Consider the following 21,437-nt stretch of genomic DNA (forward strand, 5'->3'; position numbering starts at 1 on the left):
AATTGAGATTATATATAAAATCATAAATCATAATAAAATTAGCTATCATTTATTGACTCCTCTTTCTGCGAAGCATTTTACATGTAGCGTCTCTTTTAAACTCCAACAATATTTTATCTCTATTATAAAATTAAAAAGACCATTATTAGAAAGGTTAAGTAACTTTGTCAGCTTCATCAGTGGCAGAATGAGTAGCAGAGCTGGGATTCAAAGTCAGGACTAACTTCAAATCCTGAAATTTACAGTGTTTCTAATTAACTTCTCTTTAACAAGCTGACACGGAATTTATTTAGACAGGGATTTCAATTTCAGGCCAATAGGATACAGTAAAGTAGCATAAAAAAGCGAAGAAAGGTGTGTAAAAGACAATAGTAGTAAGGCCTGTGGCAATGTACAGAAAACATCCTATTCTAAAGACAGTAGCCACTACGCAGATCAATGTGACTGCTGTCATGCAGGACTCAGCAACCAGCTATGCCAGATCGCTTTTCAAAAGGCTAGAAATCCAGACTTTTTAATGTGCCATATTCTTATTTTTAAATGTTGGTAAATAAAACAGTCTTAAATTACAATAGATGTGTACTAAAAATATACCTGGGGCCACATTTAGATAGACACAATAAATGACTCAAGAAGTATTCTAAAAGAGGCCATATGATATCAACGTTCTGGCACTTACGAACAGGCTGCATCTAACTCTGGGAAGAAGGAACTTTCCTATAGCATCTATAGTTTAAACAATAAGCAAATAGTCTTCTTTCACGTCTTTCTAAATGCCATGCAGCTTGTCCCACCACGGGGATTTTTCTCTTATTGTTTGTTCATAGTTTCTAAAATGTGCTTTCCTGCCCCACGTTAACTCCTACTCAAAGTTCAGATTTCACTTCAAATATTACCTCCTCATTGAAGTACTCTGATTCCTACAACAAATCCCCCAATTTTAGGCTCTCCTGGTACAATGTACCTGTCCTCTACACACTTGGCACAGTCACAATTTTATATTTGAGTGACTGATTAACATGTCTCTTCCCCATTAGACTGCAAAGTCCACGATAACTTATTAGGTTTGGCTCCTCTTTGATGCCTCAGCACCACGTACAGTTCATGACCCATACCAACCACGCAACAAATATTTGTTGACAACAGAAAGGCAGGCAGGAAGTAAAGGAGCATCCTAAATAAGAAAGCCTTAAGCAACTGTATCTATCTTCTACTGGTCTAGGCCCTAAATCCAACTCCAGAACAATACTGACTACTGCAACAGCACTCCCATAACACTGAGATGAAAAATAAATTAATCAATAACCAAATGAGAATAAAGGAAATTTTACAAAATAGCCGGTGGGGGAGGGTAAGACAAGACGGGTGGGTTATTAATGCCTGTGTTCTTGCTTTTAAGATCTGGACAGTCCTTAAATTGAAAGATGATGGTGATCTTTTCAAATCTCAACACAGACAATGGAAATTCACCTAGGTTTACTTACTATCAGGAAAATGGTTCCCCAAGAAAAACGTACTGCAAGAACTAGGGATGCCTGTTAGTTGATTCAAATAAAGTTCTTCAAGGAAAGCTTTCAATCCGTAAAATTTCAGAATGCAAAATGCTTCTTCAAAAACGAAGACAGCAAGGTAACTGAGGGCCAATGATATTCCATACTTCTATCGGAACAGAGAAAGAACAAATAGGGGCTAGGTCTGTGACCCTTCCAGATGAAAATGAACCACCTAGATTAGGAGGTCAAAATGAAGTCATTCTCTTATTAATGTAATTAGCAAATGCTTATAAGTATTACAAGAGTGGAACGTGATTGTATCTTCTTATTCCTTCTCTAGTGAAGCCATAGATGGGTTTGCTTCTACTCAACTAGCAAAGACAGGTCTCCATCATCTACTCTTATTTACTACAGATTGAAAAGCATTGTGAAGTGCCAATTTCTTAGTCTAAGATGGCTCCTTTCACAAAAGGAATCCATGAAGACATATTCTGCTGGTCTCCTCACTGAATGCCTTGTACTCCCAAACCATTCCACTAATGGAGCCTTTCCTAAACTCATTCTATACAACACTAGTTCTTTCCCAGAGAATTTCCAAAAGGAGGGGAGGAAGGGGCAAACTGAGGGGATAAATAAGCTTGGGAAAATGCATACTACTGTCTTCTAATTTAAATATTAAGAGAATAAAAACAATGAGATTCCTATACAAAATCTATCTAATGTTTCTTAAACCTGTGGTTACCCAACTGCTAAAACAAATAGCATACAATGGATTGGCTTAACAACAGGAATTTATTGGCTCACAGTTTCAGAAACTACAAGGTTTGCTCCTTCCTGGGGTAACTTCTGGCTGGCCAGCAATCTTTGGGGTTCCTTGGCTTTTCTGTCACATGGCAATGCACATGTGGCATCTTCTTCTTTCTCTTCTGGGTTCTATTGACTTCCAGCTTTATGGCTGTTCCCCATGCCTTCTTTTCTGTGTCCAACTTCCTTTACTTATAAGATCCCTTCAGCCATTCTGAATTAAGGCCCACCCTCATTCAGTTTGGGTACCTTTTAACTAATAACATCTTCAAAGGTCCTCTTTACAACTGGGTTCACACCCACAGGACCAGGAGTTTGGACCTGAACATGCCTTTAATGGGGGACATGATTCAATCCCCAACAGTATGCATTCCGGACCCCAAAAAGACATGTTCTTCCCACATGCAAAATACATTCTTTCCATCACAACATCCCGAAAGTCTTAAGCCTTTTTAGAACAATGTTCAGTACAAAGTCTCATCAAAATAAGTTATGGGTGTGGTCCATCATGGAGCAAAATTCCTCTCCATCTTTGGACCTGTAAAACCTAGAAAAGAAGTTGCCTGTTTCTAATATACAATGATGCACAGGTATTCCAAAGAGAGAAAATGGAAGGAAAACAGGAGTTATGAGTCCCAAACAAGTCCGAAACACAGCAGGACAAGCTCGATTAGACCTTAAGGTTTGAGAGCCATCTGTGGCTTCATCCTCAGGACCTGAAGGAAAAGCAACCTCACTCTTTCCAAGAGCTATGCTACCATCATGCTCTCCCTGAACACTGGGCATCAGAAAGATAGCCAGGTTTTCAGCAAATGCTGGGGCATCCACACCACCATCTCTGAGCTTTGGGATGGCAACATTCCCCTGAACAATGAGGCCCAAGATCTACCCCTTCCAAGCACAGAGGTGGACCCACCCTTTCCAGATGCATGTCCTGCTCTCTTGAACTGAGATCTCTTCAGTATAGACCTCGGATTCCATGGTTCTGCCCTTGAAGTAATTCTTCTTTCAATTCATCACTTCTCTGTCCCCTTCAGGCACTGCTTCTGTTCTTACAAATTTTACAAAAACCTTGTTGCCTTGCCTGCAGTTCCATGGCTTCTTTTCCATGTCCAATTTCCTTTGCTTATAAGGAACGTAACCATATTGGATTAAGGCCCACACTCATTCAGTTTGGTCACACCCTAATAACAACATCTTCAGAGACCCTACTTACAAATGAATTCACACCTATGGGACCTTTTGTCCCAATTCAATCCCCAACACTAAGTAACACATTTTGGGGAAATGCTCCTAAGTCAGAAAAGCTCCTTAGCAACCCTTCAATATTTTCATGTCTTGTTGCTCTGGAACCTTTACTGTGAAACATACTTCTTGCCAAAAGTTAAGAGCTAACTGGAGATCCAACTAGAGCAACTTTTAACTTTAAAGATACCTGGGCTTTATTCCTAGAATAAATTTCAATAAATTGGAATTTTTATGAAATATTACTAAATACTACAAAACATATGGCCTTTCTAAAACATCTTGCCTGAGCATGTTTCTATATTAAATTTCAGTAACTTTTGATTTTTAAGAAATATTATTACCAAAACACATACAACTTCCTCTATAAAACACAAAAGAGGGGAAAAAAACCTGGTTTGTATAAAATTTTTCTAGCCATATGCATAGTCAGTTTACTAATTTAGTCTGGCATCTAACAGAACTCTGGTGTCTTGAACTTAAAAAGATATTACATCAATACCAATGCAGATTGATTCTAACTTCAGTAACTATATCAACTAACCACATCAAAACCATAAAGACCAGTGGCAGCAAAAAATGACAAAATTACCTACTTATAAATGATACATAAATTAGAAAAGAAGTACATCTGTGCAGCAAAGCCTTTTAACAAACATTATTAACAGTTTTGTATGTGTGGGTGGATATTGTAGGAGAGAAAATCTCTTAACTGGAGAACAAGGTAGAAAGTTGGTGAAAATTGTAAATAGGCAATAATGCCAAAACAGATAAAAGGAGAAAAATAACGTTTAATTGGAAACAGAAATTTGAGATACAACTAAAAAGAAACAATTATCTGAATAAGTTTAAAGATTTCAAATTCAAACTTTTCTGTGTATTCTCTTTTCAACAAATGCTAAACGAATCAGGTCACATGCAGCACAGAAATTCAAAATGGGTATTAAAATAATATCATAGTAATTTGACTATTTTTAAGTTTTTCTGTTGCATTCTTATATAATCATATCTTTTGTGATTTCTTTAAAACTGGACAGCACAAATTAGTTTGAATTCACCTCTCTTCTAAGTATATTTAGCAACAAAGTCTCTGATGGGTAAACAGAGTCATATTCTCATCCTGTTCAAATAAAATTAAGATGCTGTCCTTAGCTTTTAGAAAAACTGCTCTGCAAAAAAGCACCACTTGTAGCAACAGTCACTGATTTCACTGCATACAAAGAAGCAGAGATAATGAAACCAATGACATGGCATTTCAGAGTTATGAGCATGAGAATAAAGTAAAAACAATGACAACGTTCAACAAAAAACTTACTCTGATGGCTACCTAAAGAAAACAACTTCAGTTCCACTATAACTCATTTGGTGAATGATCAATAGGCAAGCTCTGTCCCCCCAAAAATGTCAATAATTAATCACATCAGAATTTAAGCTAAATCTAACACTCATGAACTGTATTTTGTAATCCGGAAAAATGAGGCCCGATCTCGTATGATAGGTGTATCTAATTTCTTACTACTACTTTTTCCCCACATGTGGTAGGCTCAAGCAAGACTAGCCTTCTTGCTATTCTTTGCCTGGGCCTCAGTCTTGACCCCTGCCTGTGCCTCACATGGAATGCTCTTCCATCAGGTCTCTACTTAATGGTCACCTCCTCGGAGAGGCCTCTCTAGCTACTCTATCTAATGATGCCCCATCTGTTGTATTCACAACCATATTCCCAGGAATTGGACAGAGTCTGACACAAGTTTTGCTTGTTGAGTGAATTAATATATCTACATACAATTTCAATAACACAAAGACATATTTGATGTCAATTTAACAAGTATATTAACAAAATATCTTATACCCAATCCCAATTTGAAAACCAGAAAAAGAAAACAAAATCTAACTTTCTAATCAGTTTCTTGATATTTATTGCTATCTGCTTCTGGAAATGAGTAAAGCATGACAAATTTCAAGTATATAAACATCTATCTTAATTCTTAAGAAATCACAGCAAACATATAAACGATTCCATGCCACACTGAGTCCTTAAAGATATAATGATTCACAAAGACAAAAGTGAGTTTGGTATTTGTGCTCTGAGTATGCAGGTACTCTAATACATACATATTATTTTAAAGTATAAAAGGTATAAAGCTCTATAATGTAAACATGCAAAATAAGGTTAATAAAAGTCCTTCTCTACATCACTAAATCCTATCATTGATTAAATAAAAATTTAAAGAGTTAAATATGATTTAAATTTAAATAACCACCTTTAGGGAATTAAAGATATAAAAATGAAAATTTGCTAGAAATAAACCAAAGGTTTATATTTCTGGACATCCAAGTATTCTGTTAAGCATGTAATTTATAAGCATTACATTAAGCCACTGCATTCTGTTTTTTTAAAGAGTGTAAGATATTACATTTTAAAGAACATAAGATATTATGGGGAAGAACTATCCCAAATTGAACCGTTTTACTTTTCTCATTGGCTTTAAATACTTTTCTAAGTAGGCAGCAATTGTCCTGTTTATAAGTTAAGGAAAACAGTGTTTAATTTAAACATTAAATCAGTTTAAATCACTTCACAAAAAACAAAAATATAAATAAACAGGGCACTTTTGTTATCAAATAATCCAGCAATAGATGTATTAGCACAACTGGTCACTGAAGATAAATGCAAAACAGAAAATACTAGAGAACAAAAATTTTCCTCAACATCTTTTACTCACATAAACTGCCTGGGACAAAAGAACTTCTGCAGTAAACAGTTTACGTACCGTTACAGATTTCAGTGTCATGCCATGGTAGGTGCCCATGGTGTCAATTTTGAAGCCTTCAGTTTCTATAAAGAAAAGGGATTTACTCTTAGATTTTATATATTTCATAATCGATAGCAAATTTAAATAGTCTACATTATATCTCTGTTCAAAAGTCTAGCAAAGCCTTGAACCTACTATACACATGAAGTTAAATTACATACTTAAGATAAAATTTAAAATGGACACTAAACTCAAAAATATATTCAATACACACAAACAAGCCTATTGTATAGAAGCTGATTAAAGCTATCTCTGCAATTATGTTCAAGGGTCATACAGCTGGTTGGGAATATAGAAAGTTAGACTGAATACTTTATAACCTCCAAATTCTTTACTCCTAATACTCAATTACAGTGCCACTAGAAGATACAATATCATGAGAAGTCCCAAACTTATAAAAAGTTGTGTTCCAAAAGTATTAATCATAAGGCATGCTATATATTTTGTAGAAAAGCAATATTGTAAATAATGACTGGGATTCCAGGAAAGAGCACAATATCTCAGGGGTGAGCAAACTTATTCTATAAAGGACCTATAGTATAATGGAGAACTTGGTTGGTTTTTGTCCTCAAGTTCCTGGGGAGGTAACCTCTACATCTCCGGAAATTCCTGTGATAGAGTGTCTTGTGTTACTCAAGGTGGCCCCAGAACCACACCTGAAAACCAGAAAGACCAACCATGTGATTAGAGCCATGTCATGTTAGACCAGCCTCCCTAACCGGGGTGGGCGGGGCGGTGGTTTGGAGATTGATTTCACCAATCATGCCTAGAAAATGAAACCCCATATAAATTCCAGATGCTCAGCTCAGACACTCCTATCAAAGGAGGTTTCACGATTGATAACATACATCTCTGTGCCAGGAGGACAACATATTCTGACTCCAAGTGGAAAAGACATGAAGCTTACCTTTGAGACCCTCCCAGATTTCACCCTATTCCTCTCTTCTTTTGGCCTCTTCTTATTTGTATTCTTTTACTATAATCCTAAGTATAGCACTTTCAGTGAGTCCTGTGAGTCGTTCTAGCAAATTATAGAATCTGAGGAAAGTGATGAGAACCTCCCAAATTTGTAGCCAGTTGGTCAGAAGTGCAGGCAACCTGGGACCCAAACTTGCAACAGGTGCCTGAAGGACAATCTTGTACAGGACTACCCTTAACCTGTGGAGTTGGCATAACTCCAGGTAGTCAAGAGTCAGAATGGAACTGAATTGAGTTACTACAGTCTTTGCACTTGCTAACTGAACTTTTGTACCCATGTAGTTGGTATCGGAAGTTACTGAAGTTGCTGCGGCACCAAATAGTGCCATAGCAACCCTACAAGAGAAGTTGCTGCAGCACCTATACAGTACTGCGGCAACCCTATAGAAGGCCATATAGTAAATATTTTACATTCCGCAGGCCATGTGTTCTCTGTGACAACTACGAAATTCTGCAGTAGCACAGAAGTAGCAAAGACAATAAATGTAAACAAATGGGCATGATCTGATTTGACCCATGGAGGGCAGGCTTAGCTGCAGGCTGTAGTCTGTCAATCCCTGCTCTATCTCATTCTAAAATAAATACATTGCAGTGAGCAAAAGAATAGACCACTGTCTTTCTATGGTATGTATTCAGTTCATGCCTTTACCCAGTAAATGAAGTCAGCACACAAAATTTACCTCATCCAGGCAACCTACACTTTAAAGAAACTTAAATTGAGATTTCAGATTATGCAGAGAAACAATCATCAGTGTTAAACTTCCAGTTGCTCCTATCTCATTTTTTCTTGAATCAAGTCAAGATGAATAAAGATCCTAAGTGGAAGCTGACTGATGACAGTCCCACCTCACTAACACAGAAATAGTTCACTATTGCATTACCAAGTATACCATACAGACCATCACAAAATAAGTCCAAAATCACTGCTCTAAGTTTACATTTCCCAAATTCTCCATTTATACATTTATAATTCAGAAAACATGATTTGATACATAGAAGCTCTAGAAACAGAACTAATATTAATAACAGCACTTATAGGTAGCTTATTATATACCACCAAGAACTATTCTAAGGACTTTGTATTTATCAACTAATTTAATCCCCACAATAACCCTAAGAGATAGGTACTACTACTACTACTATTAGCATTCTAATTACACACATGAGGAAACTGATACAAGAGCAGTTAAAATACCTTGCCAAAATTCCACACAAAAAGTAAGCACGACACAGGCAATCTGGAGCCAGAAGCCATACTATTAACCAGGGGTTGGCAAACTTTTTTTATAAAGAGTCAGATAGTAATCAGTTTTAGCTTTTGCAGGCCATACAGTCTACAACAACTCAATCCTGCTATTGTAATGCTAAAGCAGTCTTGGAAAATATGTAAATGAATGAGCATGGCCGTGTGTCAATAAAACTTCATTTACAAAAACATGAAGTAAACCAGATTTGGCCTACAGACCTTAATTTGCCAACCTCTGTTCTTAACCATCAGTCTCCACTGCCTCTCAACCACAGAAGAGGAAGATGAAAATTAAGCAACTTGCCTTCTTTTCCTTTGAATCTTTCCTGGTCATATCTGTTGTAGGCTGCTGGGATAGGTTGTTTGGTACGCAATGTGGGATCCTGTAGAAAATTAAATTATGAGTGATACATTGATATTTCTAAATTTTACTTATTTAATATTCATAATTAAAATCATGATAAGGGTACATATTGGATAAGCTTTTTTCTTACTGTAGTCAATAAGACAAAGATTAGGGGAGTAGATCACTAGTTGCTTGATGCTAATTTTCAAGGCATTTTGTTATTGCTAGAAAATTACTGTCCCTATCAGGGACAAGATGCAAAGGACCCCAAGTATACTTGCACCATGGCAAAAAGTAGAACTCTTAGAAACTGCAAAAATGTAACAAGCATGTTTTAGTAATTTTATTCTGGTTACTTAAACCTTTTCCTTAACTATTAAGAAGTACTCTGGAATGTTGTACAGATTTTTAGACAATATAGATTTTCACATGGGTGAATCACAAAAGTGTACACCTTAAAAAAATGCGCTAATTCAACATCTGAAATACCAACATTCTCCTTTCAATTATGAATGTTTTTTAAACCAAAAAGGTTTAATTGAAGTTTACTAAACTGACATTTTAGAGCTTTTAAACTGCATTATCCAGCAAATTAGTCATCTTTAAGAAATGACACAATAAATCCATTACACTCATACAGAATAAAACTAAAGTAACAAAAGTGTTATTTCTTTTGAAATACTTAGAAAAGGCTACCTGTCTAAGGTGCATAATTTAATTCACAAGTTCTTTATCTAAACTTCATAGTCTGTAATAATTTTAAAAAGCTTATTTAAAGAATATCTCCCAAGCTGCTTAAGAAACTCATGATTTTCATGAAGGCTGAAATACTTTGTTATACCTTATAATAGCACTGTACCCCAAATATTATTTCAAATAAAAGATACTTATCCAGACTGTCACTAGGTAAATATTTCTATAGTCAAGTGCTGAACATTAAAATTTTCAAATATTCAAATAATTATGGAAATATACAGAAAGAGTATTCATGGTCAAAAAGATAATGAATAAACTGTTTGACATGTTTCCCATCAACTGCTATTCACAAGGTCAACCTATTCATAATTATAAGCAACGCATTCTTTATCATCATAACACTTGTCCCACTACCTTTCTACTCTTCTCCATCTCCCACCAAACTTTAAGCTCAAAGATGGAAGCAACTGTGTATCTTATTTGACTCTTGTACCTCAAGATCCCAGCACACTGCCTGACAAACAATAGGCACTTAAATATTTACTGTACAGTCAAGCAAAGGCATTTATCTATATCAGTAAAAATCCACTGCCTCTAAAGGTTAAATACCAAGGATTTTACAGACAAATAAAACCACGAGATCAAGATTGTGTCAATACTCTTTGCCATTTCACATAATTTTTAAAAACCTAGATAAAATAGAAATTTTTATTCTTATATTTTTTCTTTTGAATCGTATGAAAATAACAAAGGCTTTTCAATAAAATTGGAGAATATATTTGAGTTTAAATACAGGCTATATATCATACATAAAATTTACTTTGTAAAGCTATGTGGCACCTCAGAGATTAAGGCAGTCAAACCTCAGAGTGGCTGAAATTGAGACACAATTAAAGGTCTACATGACCGGTGATAAAGAGAAACATGGTATGTGCACCAAGATGCCACAGATACAATGATTTCAAAAAAGAGAAAAGGACTGCAGGCAGAGGGATATTAGATGCAAAGACTATGAAATGGAATACAAACTGGAAAGTAACAGGGATTTATATTTTTAGCAGTTGTTAATGATTCTCCAAGCAACAATGAGTAGGCTCACTAGTCTTTACCTAAAATAATTACTCAAGAAGACTTCGCCTAATTAACCCCTCTCAGATTCTGACCCAGTTATAGCTCCAGTTAAAAATTACTACTCAAGTAAGATATTTTTAATGGTAGGAGGATTTTCACATTCTTCAGTTAAGTAAAGCAGCAAAAGGTTTAGAACATATTGAAGATCTAAAAATTGTTAAGATAGGATGTCATAAAATTGCAACAGTGAAATACAAATGGCATTTTCATTAAAATTATTTTATTATATAAGCAGTAAAACATTCTTACCACAGGTGCTGCATTTGGGGCTGGTCGTTGTTCAGGTGCACGCCCTTCTTCTCTGGCTTTTACAGACTGAAGAATTGCAAAAATATTCTTGGAAAAATTCTAAAATACAAATGGATTTTAATTAACTCCACCTAAAATTAAAATATACAAAATTCACTTTATAAACAATTTAAGACTAAGTTTTCTTCCTATCAATTCTTCCCTACTCTATCATAATGAGGTATCATTATTATAAACACATAAATAAAAACTGACCAAAGAAATTTGTAACTGCTACTGGGAAATTGATCCAGAGACTAATTATTATAAACTCAGTATTATTCACTCTATTATTTTCATTTTATGTAAACTGCATAATTTGGTATAAGTGTATTTATATTCTGCAGCAATTCAAATATGTAACCCTGAAACAAGCTAACATTTAAATAAAATAAAAAATAAATCTAATGTCAAAAAAGGCTTCCTACTTTTGAAAGAAATTAACTACTGTATCTTCTAGCTATAATAAAACTCCAGTGCTAATTTTACACTGCTATACTTTATATGAAATGCTGCAAATCTTGAGATACTGTTAGGGGTCAATTAACAGTTCTCAAAGACTTATAATTTGGAAAGTACTTACAAATAAACTTTTGATGAATAATCTTAGCAGCATTCAACACAGCTTACTACTCTGACTACTCATTCCTTCATGGAACATTCTTCCTTGGCCTCTGAGATACTATTTTCTCTGTGTTTTCCCTTCTATATGTCTGAAGTTCTTTGGAGGACTCTTCTTATTCTGCCTATTAAACACTCAACATTTTAAGAAATACGTATTAAGTATCTATTATAAGCCAAACACCATACTGGCATTTTAATACAATATTGACCAAGAGAAACATGGTTCTTGCCCTTGTGAACCTTGTATTCTAATGAGGGGCACAGAGAAAAATAAACAAAGATAATCAGAGTATGATAAGACAAGCCCGTGCTAGACAGTAACTCTGGGTAGGGAAGGGTCCTTTGTTTCACAGGAAGGTTCAGGAGAGTCATATTAAGGGAGTAATGCGTGAGCTGAAAAATGAAGAAAGAAACATACTCCACTATGCAAATCTCCAGAGAAAAAGGCTTCAGGCAGAGGAATATTAGATGCAAAGGCCATGAAATGGAAAAGAGCTCAGCAGCTGGACATGGAACAAACAGGTGGTCAGCTGGGCTGAAGTATAGAGGAAGTACTCTTATCTTCCAGGCATACTAATTTTCTTTCAGTTCCTCACATGCAATGTGATTTCTCTTCTCTAGCAGTTAAGCATACTATTCCCTCATTTTGGAGCACTCTTCCCACTTCATTTGTCACTCCTTTTTATTCTTTAGATATACTTTTCCCTTTACTCTCAACTAAATTAGCTCCTCTTCCTGGGTGCCAATCCTATAATAGCACATATCACAATTACTGCCTATTTAATTTTCTCTCTACTGCTAAAGAATATAACCTCTATGAGAGCTAGGACCAATACATCACTAGTCAGTGCCTGTCTTGCAGACGTTAAATCTATATTTACACAAATAAGTGCAAATAAATATGTATATAAAATGAAAGGCAGCTTGAAATGTGAATATTAACATTGCCCTACTTACAGTACTAACTAGTTCCTATATTTCCTTAGGGCAGCAGGTAAAGGTCTCAGGACTCTCTACACTCTAAAAAATTACTGAGGACCCCAATATTAATTCCTTTAAATATGTTTAAAAATATTCTTTTAAATATGCTTGAAAATCTATTAAGTATAAATATAAGTAACACATTTTTAGGAAAAACTGTTTTCCAAAAAATCCAAAAAAAAGGTAGTGATAAGAAAGAGTGGCACTGCAAGAGATGAAAACAATCCAAGTGTCCGTCAACAGATGAATGGATAAACAAAAAGTGGCATATACATACAATGGAATATTATTCAGCAGTAAGAAGGAATGGTGTTCTGAAACACATGACCACATGAATGAACCTTGAGCATATTACGTTGAAAAATTAGTCAGACACAAAAGGGCAAATATTGTATGATCTCACTGATGTGAACTAACTATAATATGTAAACTCATATAAATAAAATCTAGAATATAGGTTACCGGGGGATAGTGTGAGTCCACAGAATGGGAAGCAGTTACTTAAAATGTGCATATGTTTGACTAGGCTGAACTTAAACATCTGGAAACGGATAGAGGTGATGGTAGCACATTATTGGGAGTATAATTAATAGTGCTGAACTGTGAGTAAATGTGGTTGAAAGGGGTAGTTTAGAGTCATGTATGTCACCAGAAGGAAAGCTAGAGGTGAAAACATGGGACTATAACACAGTGAACCTTCTGGCGGACGACGACTGTGATTAACAGTATAAATATTAAAAAGTTCTCTTATGAACTAGAACCAAATGTACGACAATATTACAAAGAGTGAATAAAAGAGGGATTTTGGGGGGAAATGTACCTACTGCAAACTATGGAATACAATTAACAGTAATATGTTAATATTCTCTCATCAACATAACAATGTTCCACATCAATACCAGTGGTTAACAATAAGGGAGGAGTAAGTGGTATGTGATATTTTGGGGTGTTTTTAATATTTTTATTTTATCTTTTTATTATCATTTTTAGAGTATGAAAATTGTGGTGATGATTGCACAACTATGTGATGATACTGCGAGCCACTGATGTTATACTTTGGATGGCCCATATGGGACATGGATATATCTCCGTAAAATTGCATTAAAAAAAAAAAAGAGTGGCGCTGTTTTAAAATTTTGCAATCTCTTTATATCTGGCTTAATAGAATATACTATATTCTTATGTTTGCTTCTTAATTCAATACTCAATAAAGTATCTTGTTCTGGCCAAATTAAATGGAAAAATCTAGGCAACTGGAAAATGGAAGATGACTGTTAATAGCTTTTTCATATAATTGAGTATATTTTCCTTGATATCATACCAAAACACAATGAGTGATAGTTTCTCAGAGGTCACTGCAATGTGGAAATCACATCCATAGTTTTTGTATTCTTTAAAATCCATTGGTCTATCTTGCGCTTTGAATGGATCTTTTATCATGCATGATTGTGTAAAAACATGCACTAGTCATCTGGAAATGGCAGATCAGTGAGTTACGCAAATTCAGAATATTAATACATTAACAACAAATTGCATTCTTAACATTACAGCTCTCATAAGAAGAGTCTTTAAGAACTGGGAAGTTGTTGTGGTCATAGTAGCAGAAAGAAATTTTTCAAAATTCTATACCTTTCATGAAAGTTCCCATTTTATCACTGACAACAAATACTGTCAGTTGCTTTCCTTGAAGGAACAGACTGACTTCATTTCCAAAAAACTGTCTACCAAGTACCCAAGTTTGAACATTGTTATTTAAACAAAAAATTCTTAGTCCTATTATGAAAACATATGAATATCAAATATCAATATTTTTAAAATAACAAAGTATTGAATGAGAGACACAAACTCTAAAAGGATCAATCAAAATTTTATTACAGCTATTTCTGGGTGCTAGAATTACAGATGATTGTCATCTTCCTTTTACTTGTTTCTTTTTATCAATTTTTTAATAATGAACATACACTAATTTAAGTTTCTGAATGGCATTAAATGATCAGGTTGATTTATTTTGGGTGCTTGCAGTAGTCACATAACTGTATAAAATAATGTACTTTATACTTCTTGTGAAATCTTGAACTCATCTTTTGCTCTTGAAACTCAGAAAATAAGACACTAATTACTAGTAATAATGAAAGTGTGTCTAAAATTTTAGGGTATTTTAGGGCTATGAGTAACCTAAGGATATTTTTAGAGTTTACCAGATGAAAACAGCATACGGGAGACTTTGAGTCAAAATATTTTTTTTCTATTTTTAAAAATGTTAATACTCATAGAAGCAAACACAGGCACCAAACAATTCGTAAATTAACTTATTTTTTAAAAGCTACAGTGGTACCACAACATTAAATTAAATTAGAACTAGCACTTAATTTTTAAATGATGGTGTAATCCTGCCACCTAGGGTTCAAAGAAAATTGTTCACCTGAGTTGTGCGAAAACACAATGCCTAGACTAAAAGTAAGGCAGAGCATATCACCTATGTTTTATTTCTTTACTATGAGTTTCAGATTTTTCATTAATGATCACTGGTACAACAATAAGTCACAATATTATTCAAATACTGGCCTTATTAGGCAGTGAAAATGAATACAGCAGATGACGTTATTACAGATACAAAAATGGGCAATGAAGTCTACTCATGATCTCAGATTCCTCTATAATTCTAAATTCTGGAGAATGATTCTCAATCTCTGTTTCAAAAACTTTTGGAACAGGTCAAAGTAAAAAAGGAAAAGGAAATGATTGTTTTCTTCATATCCTCTTTTCTAGGAGCTATGTTCCTACTGAAATTGCATAGTAAATTTAAGGCCAGAGCCCCCAAATTCTGCAACAAAACTAGTCTCTAGAAAATGTTAAAGTTCAGTTTCATCAGTAATCTCCCACACTTCTTCAAATGTTCTTACCAAATCATCACTATTATCCACTGTCCATCAGTGAAATTAATTAATTTACATTTAAAAGAGAAAACTGGGGGTTGGGAGAGGGAAAGCCAGAGGAAATATTTGAGTGAAAAAGAAATGATGCAACTTTTTTGGAGATTCATTAAGATCGTAAACATCCAGCATCTTTCAAATTTTTATCTTTTGAAACTTAAAGTGCACGTCTTTGACCAGCAATTTCCGTTCCACAAATCAGACATAAGTGTCTATACAAGTGGCTGTATACAGAAGTTCTTTAAAGCACTATTTTTAATAGGAAAAGGTAAGGAAGGGAGGGAGGGAGGAAAGGAGGGAAGGACAGAGGAAGGAAGAGAGGGAAATCATACAATTCTGGGGCAAAAAAAAAAAATCTCTATTCATAAGAAACTTATAAATAAATATTGCTACATCCACACAACAGAATATAATGTACGAAATACACTCAAATATTTGCTGACTAATTTCTGTAAGTTTTTTACTTTGTGGGGGGAAACCAGTAATGATGATATTAATGAAGAGAGAGCTTGCCATCAGTATTCCCTGTGTTCTACAAGTTAAAGAAAAAATCTGATTCCAGGAGAAAATTGGGCCATTTTTTGGATTTACAAATGATGTTAAATAAAGGAGACGGCACTTTCAATCACAGTTTTTCATTAGCTTCTTTGGTGACCAACAATTATTTGCTAGAATGTAATGATAAATATGGCCACTTAGAACTATATAAAAAGATAAAAATCAGAAACCTCCTCCATAGATTTTAACCAATTCTTTAACCAATGTCAGATTAAAACACAAGCCTGCACTCTAATCAATAAACAAAATATTTTAATTACCTTTCCTGTGCTTTGTAAGATAGTTGTTCGAGTTCTCCACACTCTCTCTCTACTAACAATATCTCGGGTCACATCCACCTCAGCATCCACAAAACTCCGCTGTTTAAGGGCAGTTATATCATCATCTAAATCAGTCTTGATAGTAGATCTTTTCTTAGCCATAATTTTGGCTTTGATTGCAGCAATTTTTTCCACTGACATAGCCTCAGACAAAGACCTAAAAGTAATTTCTATTTTTAATTTTCACAGCAAGGATTCCTCAACAACAAAATAAATATATTTGCCTCTATTTACAAGCTCCTGTTAAAAATATTTTTAATAGCAACTTTTTATTCTTATCCATAAAACTGGCACACCTGATATTTTAAAATCAGGTGACTACAGGTTCATGCAGAGGTTATTACTTTATAAGCAAAGTAGTAAGTTCTTAGAAAGATCAACGTGGCAAAATTCTTCATGTATGTTTTTTCATCTCTTCCCCCAAAAAAGCATCAATCCATTAATACGGGTGCTTTTCATTAATTATTATGAGGCTTTTATTGCTAACTCCCATTTATCTATGAAAACTGTACAAACCCCCACACAGAGGCCACCTTTACGGGTATTGAAAAATCCATTCCGTAAAGAATTCAAAGCTTAAAATTTCCTTGAAATTTATTTCAAGGGTTTTAAACTGGAATGTCATAGTATGCAGTTTCACAATTTTTAGAGGTGACAGAAGTTCTTACCCAAATGCTACATAAACATATAGTCCTTTTAATTGCAGAAAGATACCATATTTCGAAAAGTTTTTTCTTCTTCCTTTTACATGAAATAATGGGCAAAACAGCAAAAAGAGTCTATGCTTTTAGAAGTATAAAAAAACAACTTATGATTAAAACTACAGATTTCAGAAGATGATAATCTTTTTAATAATGTAAACTCAGAAAAAGTGTTTGGGTACCTTAATAACAGCTACTCAATGCAAAATAAAATGTAAAATAAAATAATGTAAAATAATGTAATGTAAAATTATGTAAAATAAAAAAAAGTGTTTGGGTACCTTAACAACAGTTGACAAAAATATTACTTTAGTCATCAGATGAAAATCTTGAATTATGTTTAAGCCAAATCTGGAAAAAGGACAGAAATTCTTGCAGGTTTACGCACAACAGTATTATACAGCATTATTTTATTTACATTACATATGTAGGTCCTTTATAGGAGATGCCTAATGTGCATCTGATATTCGACTCATTTTATATAATACTTTGCAATTGTTCCCTAAAATCTAAAGCATACTAGAATTCCTTAGACCAAATTCAAATACTTTTCTAAACTGTAATCAAGCCTCAAATTCTGCATTAGATATTCACTTCCAGCCAGGACGAAGTGACAAAGACCGGGTTAATCCTCTTGCCTTGAAATAACCAGTCAAAACATACGAAACTATAGTTTCCTAGACACTGGATATCAAGCAACAAAAGACAGTGATCCCTGAGAAATGAGACACAAACAAGGTGAGTCTTACGACGGCCTCAGCATACTGCCTTAAGGGTTTCCAAGACATGGATGGCAAAGAGAGGAGAACCCAGGCAAAACTTAGTAGACTTCTTGAGTTGAGGAAGTGGAGCTGAGAGTCTGCGAAGACTAAGGTCACTGTTCTAGTTTGCTAATGCTGCCAGAATGCAAAACACCAGAAATGGATTGGCTTTTATAAAGGGGGTTTATTTGGTTACACACAGTTACAGTCTTAACGCCATAAAGTGTCCAAGGTAACACATCAGCCATCGGGTACCTTCACTGGAGGATGGCCAATGGTGTCCGGAAAACCTCTATTAGCTGGGAAGGCACGTGGCTGGCATCTGCTGCAAAGTTCTGGTTTCAAAATGGCTTTCTCCCAGGATGTTCCTCTCTAGGTTGCAGTTCCCAAAAAAAGTCACTCTTAGTTGCACTTGGGATATTTGTCCTCTCTCAGCTTCTCCGGAGCAAGAGTCTGCTTTCAATGGCCGTCTTCAAACTGTCTCTCATCTGCAGCTCCTGTGCTTTCTTCAAAGTGTCCCTCTTCGCTATAGCTCCTCTTCAAAATGTCACTCATAGCTGCACTGAGTTCCTTTTGTTTGTCAGCTCATTTATATGGCTCCACTGATCAGGGCCCACCCTGAATGGGTGGGGCCACGCCTCCATGGAAATATCTCATCAGAGTTATCACCTACAGTTGGGTGGGGCACATTTCCATGCAAACAACCTAATCCAAATGCTCCAACTTAATCCCTGCTAATATGTCTGACCCACAAGATTGCATCAAAGAATATGGCTTTTTCTGGGGGGCATAATACATTCAAACCAGCATATTCCACCCCCTGGAGCCCAGAAAAACATGTTCTTTCCAAATACAAAACACATTCATCCCATCACAGTATCACAAAAACTTTTTCTCATTTCAGTAAAATAGGTAAGTATGAGATCCCATCAAAATCAATTATAGGCATGGTCAGTCCTAAGGCATACTTTTCCTTTAGCTATGGATCTGTCAACTTAGAACAAGTTATCTGTTTCCAATATACAAAGAGGGACATTCATAGGATAAACATTCCCATTGCCATAAGGAGAAAGAGTAAGGAAAACAGGGTTTTGTCCTAAAACCCACAGGACAAACTCCATTAGATTTCAAAGTCTGAGAGTCATTAACAGAATGACGTTGCATCCTTGAGGCTTGAGAGAGCGGGAGTCACCCTTCCTAAGGGCCTTTTCGGCAGCCCTTTCCTCTCCAAATGCTGGGGTGAGTTCTCCAACATATCCACACACTGGGGAGACCACCTTCTCGGCCCCACCATCCTCAAACATCAGGGCAGCACCCGGATCCCCTTCCATCTCTGGGGTACAGGCTCAACCCCCCCAGAATGGTGGGGTGGCAGCCAGGTTCTCCCCACTCCCCTGGGGATGTGCTCCACCCTCTTTGGGTCCTGGGGTGGCAAAATTCTGGACCATCGAGGTGCAAGGCCCACCCTCAACCTCTGGGGCAAACGCACCCTTTCCATGTGTGTGGGCCACTCTGCTCTCCCAGCTAAAGGCCTCTTGACTCCAGACCTCAACCTTCATGGCTCTGTCCTTGAAGAAATTTTTCCTTCAATTTGTTCCTTGTCTGTCCCCTCCAGTCCAAACCAGCAGCAGCTCCATCTATAAATATCTCACAAAAATTCTGTTGGCTTTGCATGAAGCATGCAGGGGTCAAAGCCATCAGACAATAGGACTTTCCACAAATACTTTCTGCTTAACTCTTTCTCCAATCTTGCCTTGTACTGAAATGGCGGCTGGGTTCCATGTTTGGTTACATCCTCATGTTGGGCTGTAGCTTCTGGGGTTTCACCCCCTGGAAGCCCAGAGTTTTTCAGGCCATCAGTTTCTGGTTTCTCTGAAATCGAGCTCATTTCTCAGCTTATCTCTGTCCTCTCGCATTTTACTATAAGCTGCAAGTAAAAGCCAGGCTACTTCTTCTATATATAGTCTGGAGATCTCCTCAGCTAAGTATTCCAGGTTGTCACTTAAAAATTCTTCCTTCCATCTGACACCAGGACTCAATTTTGCCAAATTCTCTGCCACTTTAAAACAAGGATCACCCTTCTTCCAGTATGCAAAAACGCAGTCATCATTTCTGTGCAAAGTGTCGTGAGAAGTATCTTTAGAGTCCGTATTTCCAAAAACAGTCTCTTCAAAGCAGCGTAGGCTTTTTCTATCAAGCTCCTCACAATTCTTCCAGAATCTTCTCCTTATCCATTTAAAAAGCCACTCCAACATGTTTGGTATTTGCAAACACAGCAGCAAAAGTACCCCACTTCCGGTACCAAAATCTGTTCTAGTTTGCTAATGCTGCCAGAATGCAAAACACCAGAAATGGATTGGCTTTTATGAAGGGGGTTTATTTGGTTACACAGTTACAGACTTAAGGCCATAATGTGTCCAAGGTAACACATCAGCAATCGGTTACTGTTCTAGTTTGCTAATGCTGCCGGAATGCAAAACATCAGAAATGGATTGGCTTTTATAAAAGGGGGTTTATTTGGTTACACAGTTACTTTATGGCTTAAGGCCATAAAGTGTCCAAGGTAATGCATCAGAAATCGGGTACCTTCACTGGAGGATGGCCAATGGTGTCTGGAAAACCTCTGTTAGCTGGGAAGGCACGTGGCTGGCATCTGCTGCAAAGTTCTGGTTTCAAAATGGCTTTCTCCCAGGACGTTCCTCTCTAGGCTACAGTTCCTCAAAAATGTCACTCTTAGTTGCACTTGAGGTATTTGTCCTCTCTTAGCTTCTCCGGAACAAGTCTGCTTTCAATGGCCGTCTTCAAACTGTCTCTCATCTGCAGCTCCTGTGCTTTCTTCAAAGCATCCCTCTTGGCTGTAGTTCCTCTTCAAAATGTCACTCATAGCTGCACTGAGTTCCCTCTGCCCGTCAGCTCATTTATATGGCTCCAGTGACTCAACTTAGACCCACCCTGAATGGGTGGAGCAACACCTCCATGGAAATTATCCAGAGTCATCACCCACAGCTGGGTGGGGCACATCTCAAAAGAAACGCTCAAAGAATTACAATCTAATCAACACTGATAACGTCTGCCCACACAAGATTACATCAAAGACAACGGCGTTTGGGGGACACAATATATTCAAACTGGCACAGGTACCTTCACTGGAGGATGGCCAATGGTGTCTGGAAAACCTCTGTTAGCTGGGAAGACAAGTGGCTGGTGTCTGCTCCAAAGTTCTGGTTTCAAAATGGCTTTCTCCCAGGACGTTCCTCTCTAGGCTACAGTTCCTCAAAAATGTCACTCTTAGTTGCACTTGGGGTATTTGTCCTCTCTTAGCTTCTCCGGTGCAAGAGACTGCTTTCAATGGCCATCTTCAAACTATCTCTCATCTGCAGCTCCTGTGCTTTCTTCAAAGTGTCCCTCTTGGCTATAGCTCCTCTTCAAAATGTCACTCATAGCTGCACTGAGTTCCTTTTGTTTGTCAGCTCATTTATATGGCTCCACTGATCAAGGCCCACCCTGAAGGGGTGGGGC

General features: G+C 36.4%; 1 protein-coding gene across 1 annotated transcript in view; it reads right to left on the bottom strand.

Annotated features, from left to right (window-relative positions):
• CDC73 (cell division cycle 73) overlaps positions 1-21,437 on the bottom strand; it is a 157,054-nt gene that overhangs the window by 99,501 nt on the left and 36,116 nt on the right. Inside the window, exons 7-10 of the mRNA XM_037825123.1 lie at positions 16,397-16,613; positions 11,002-11,100; positions 8,884-8,962; positions 6,314-6,378 (exon numbers count right to left, since the gene is read on the bottom strand). Coding sequence (XP_037681051.1) covers positions 6,314-6,378; positions 8,884-8,962; positions 11,002-11,100; positions 16,397-16,613 — 460 coding nt within the window. The remainder of the gene's footprint in view (positions 1-6,313; positions 6,379-8,883; positions 8,963-11,001; positions 11,101-16,396; positions 16,614-21,437) is intronic.

Source organism: Choloepus didactylus, chromosome 2 (assembly GCF_015220235.1).
Source record: "Choloepus didactylus isolate mChoDid1 chromosome 2, mChoDid1.pri, whole genome shotgun sequence".
Classification (NCBI taxonomy): Eukaryota; Metazoa; Chordata; class Mammalia; order Pilosa; family Megalonychidae; genus Choloepus; species Choloepus didactylus.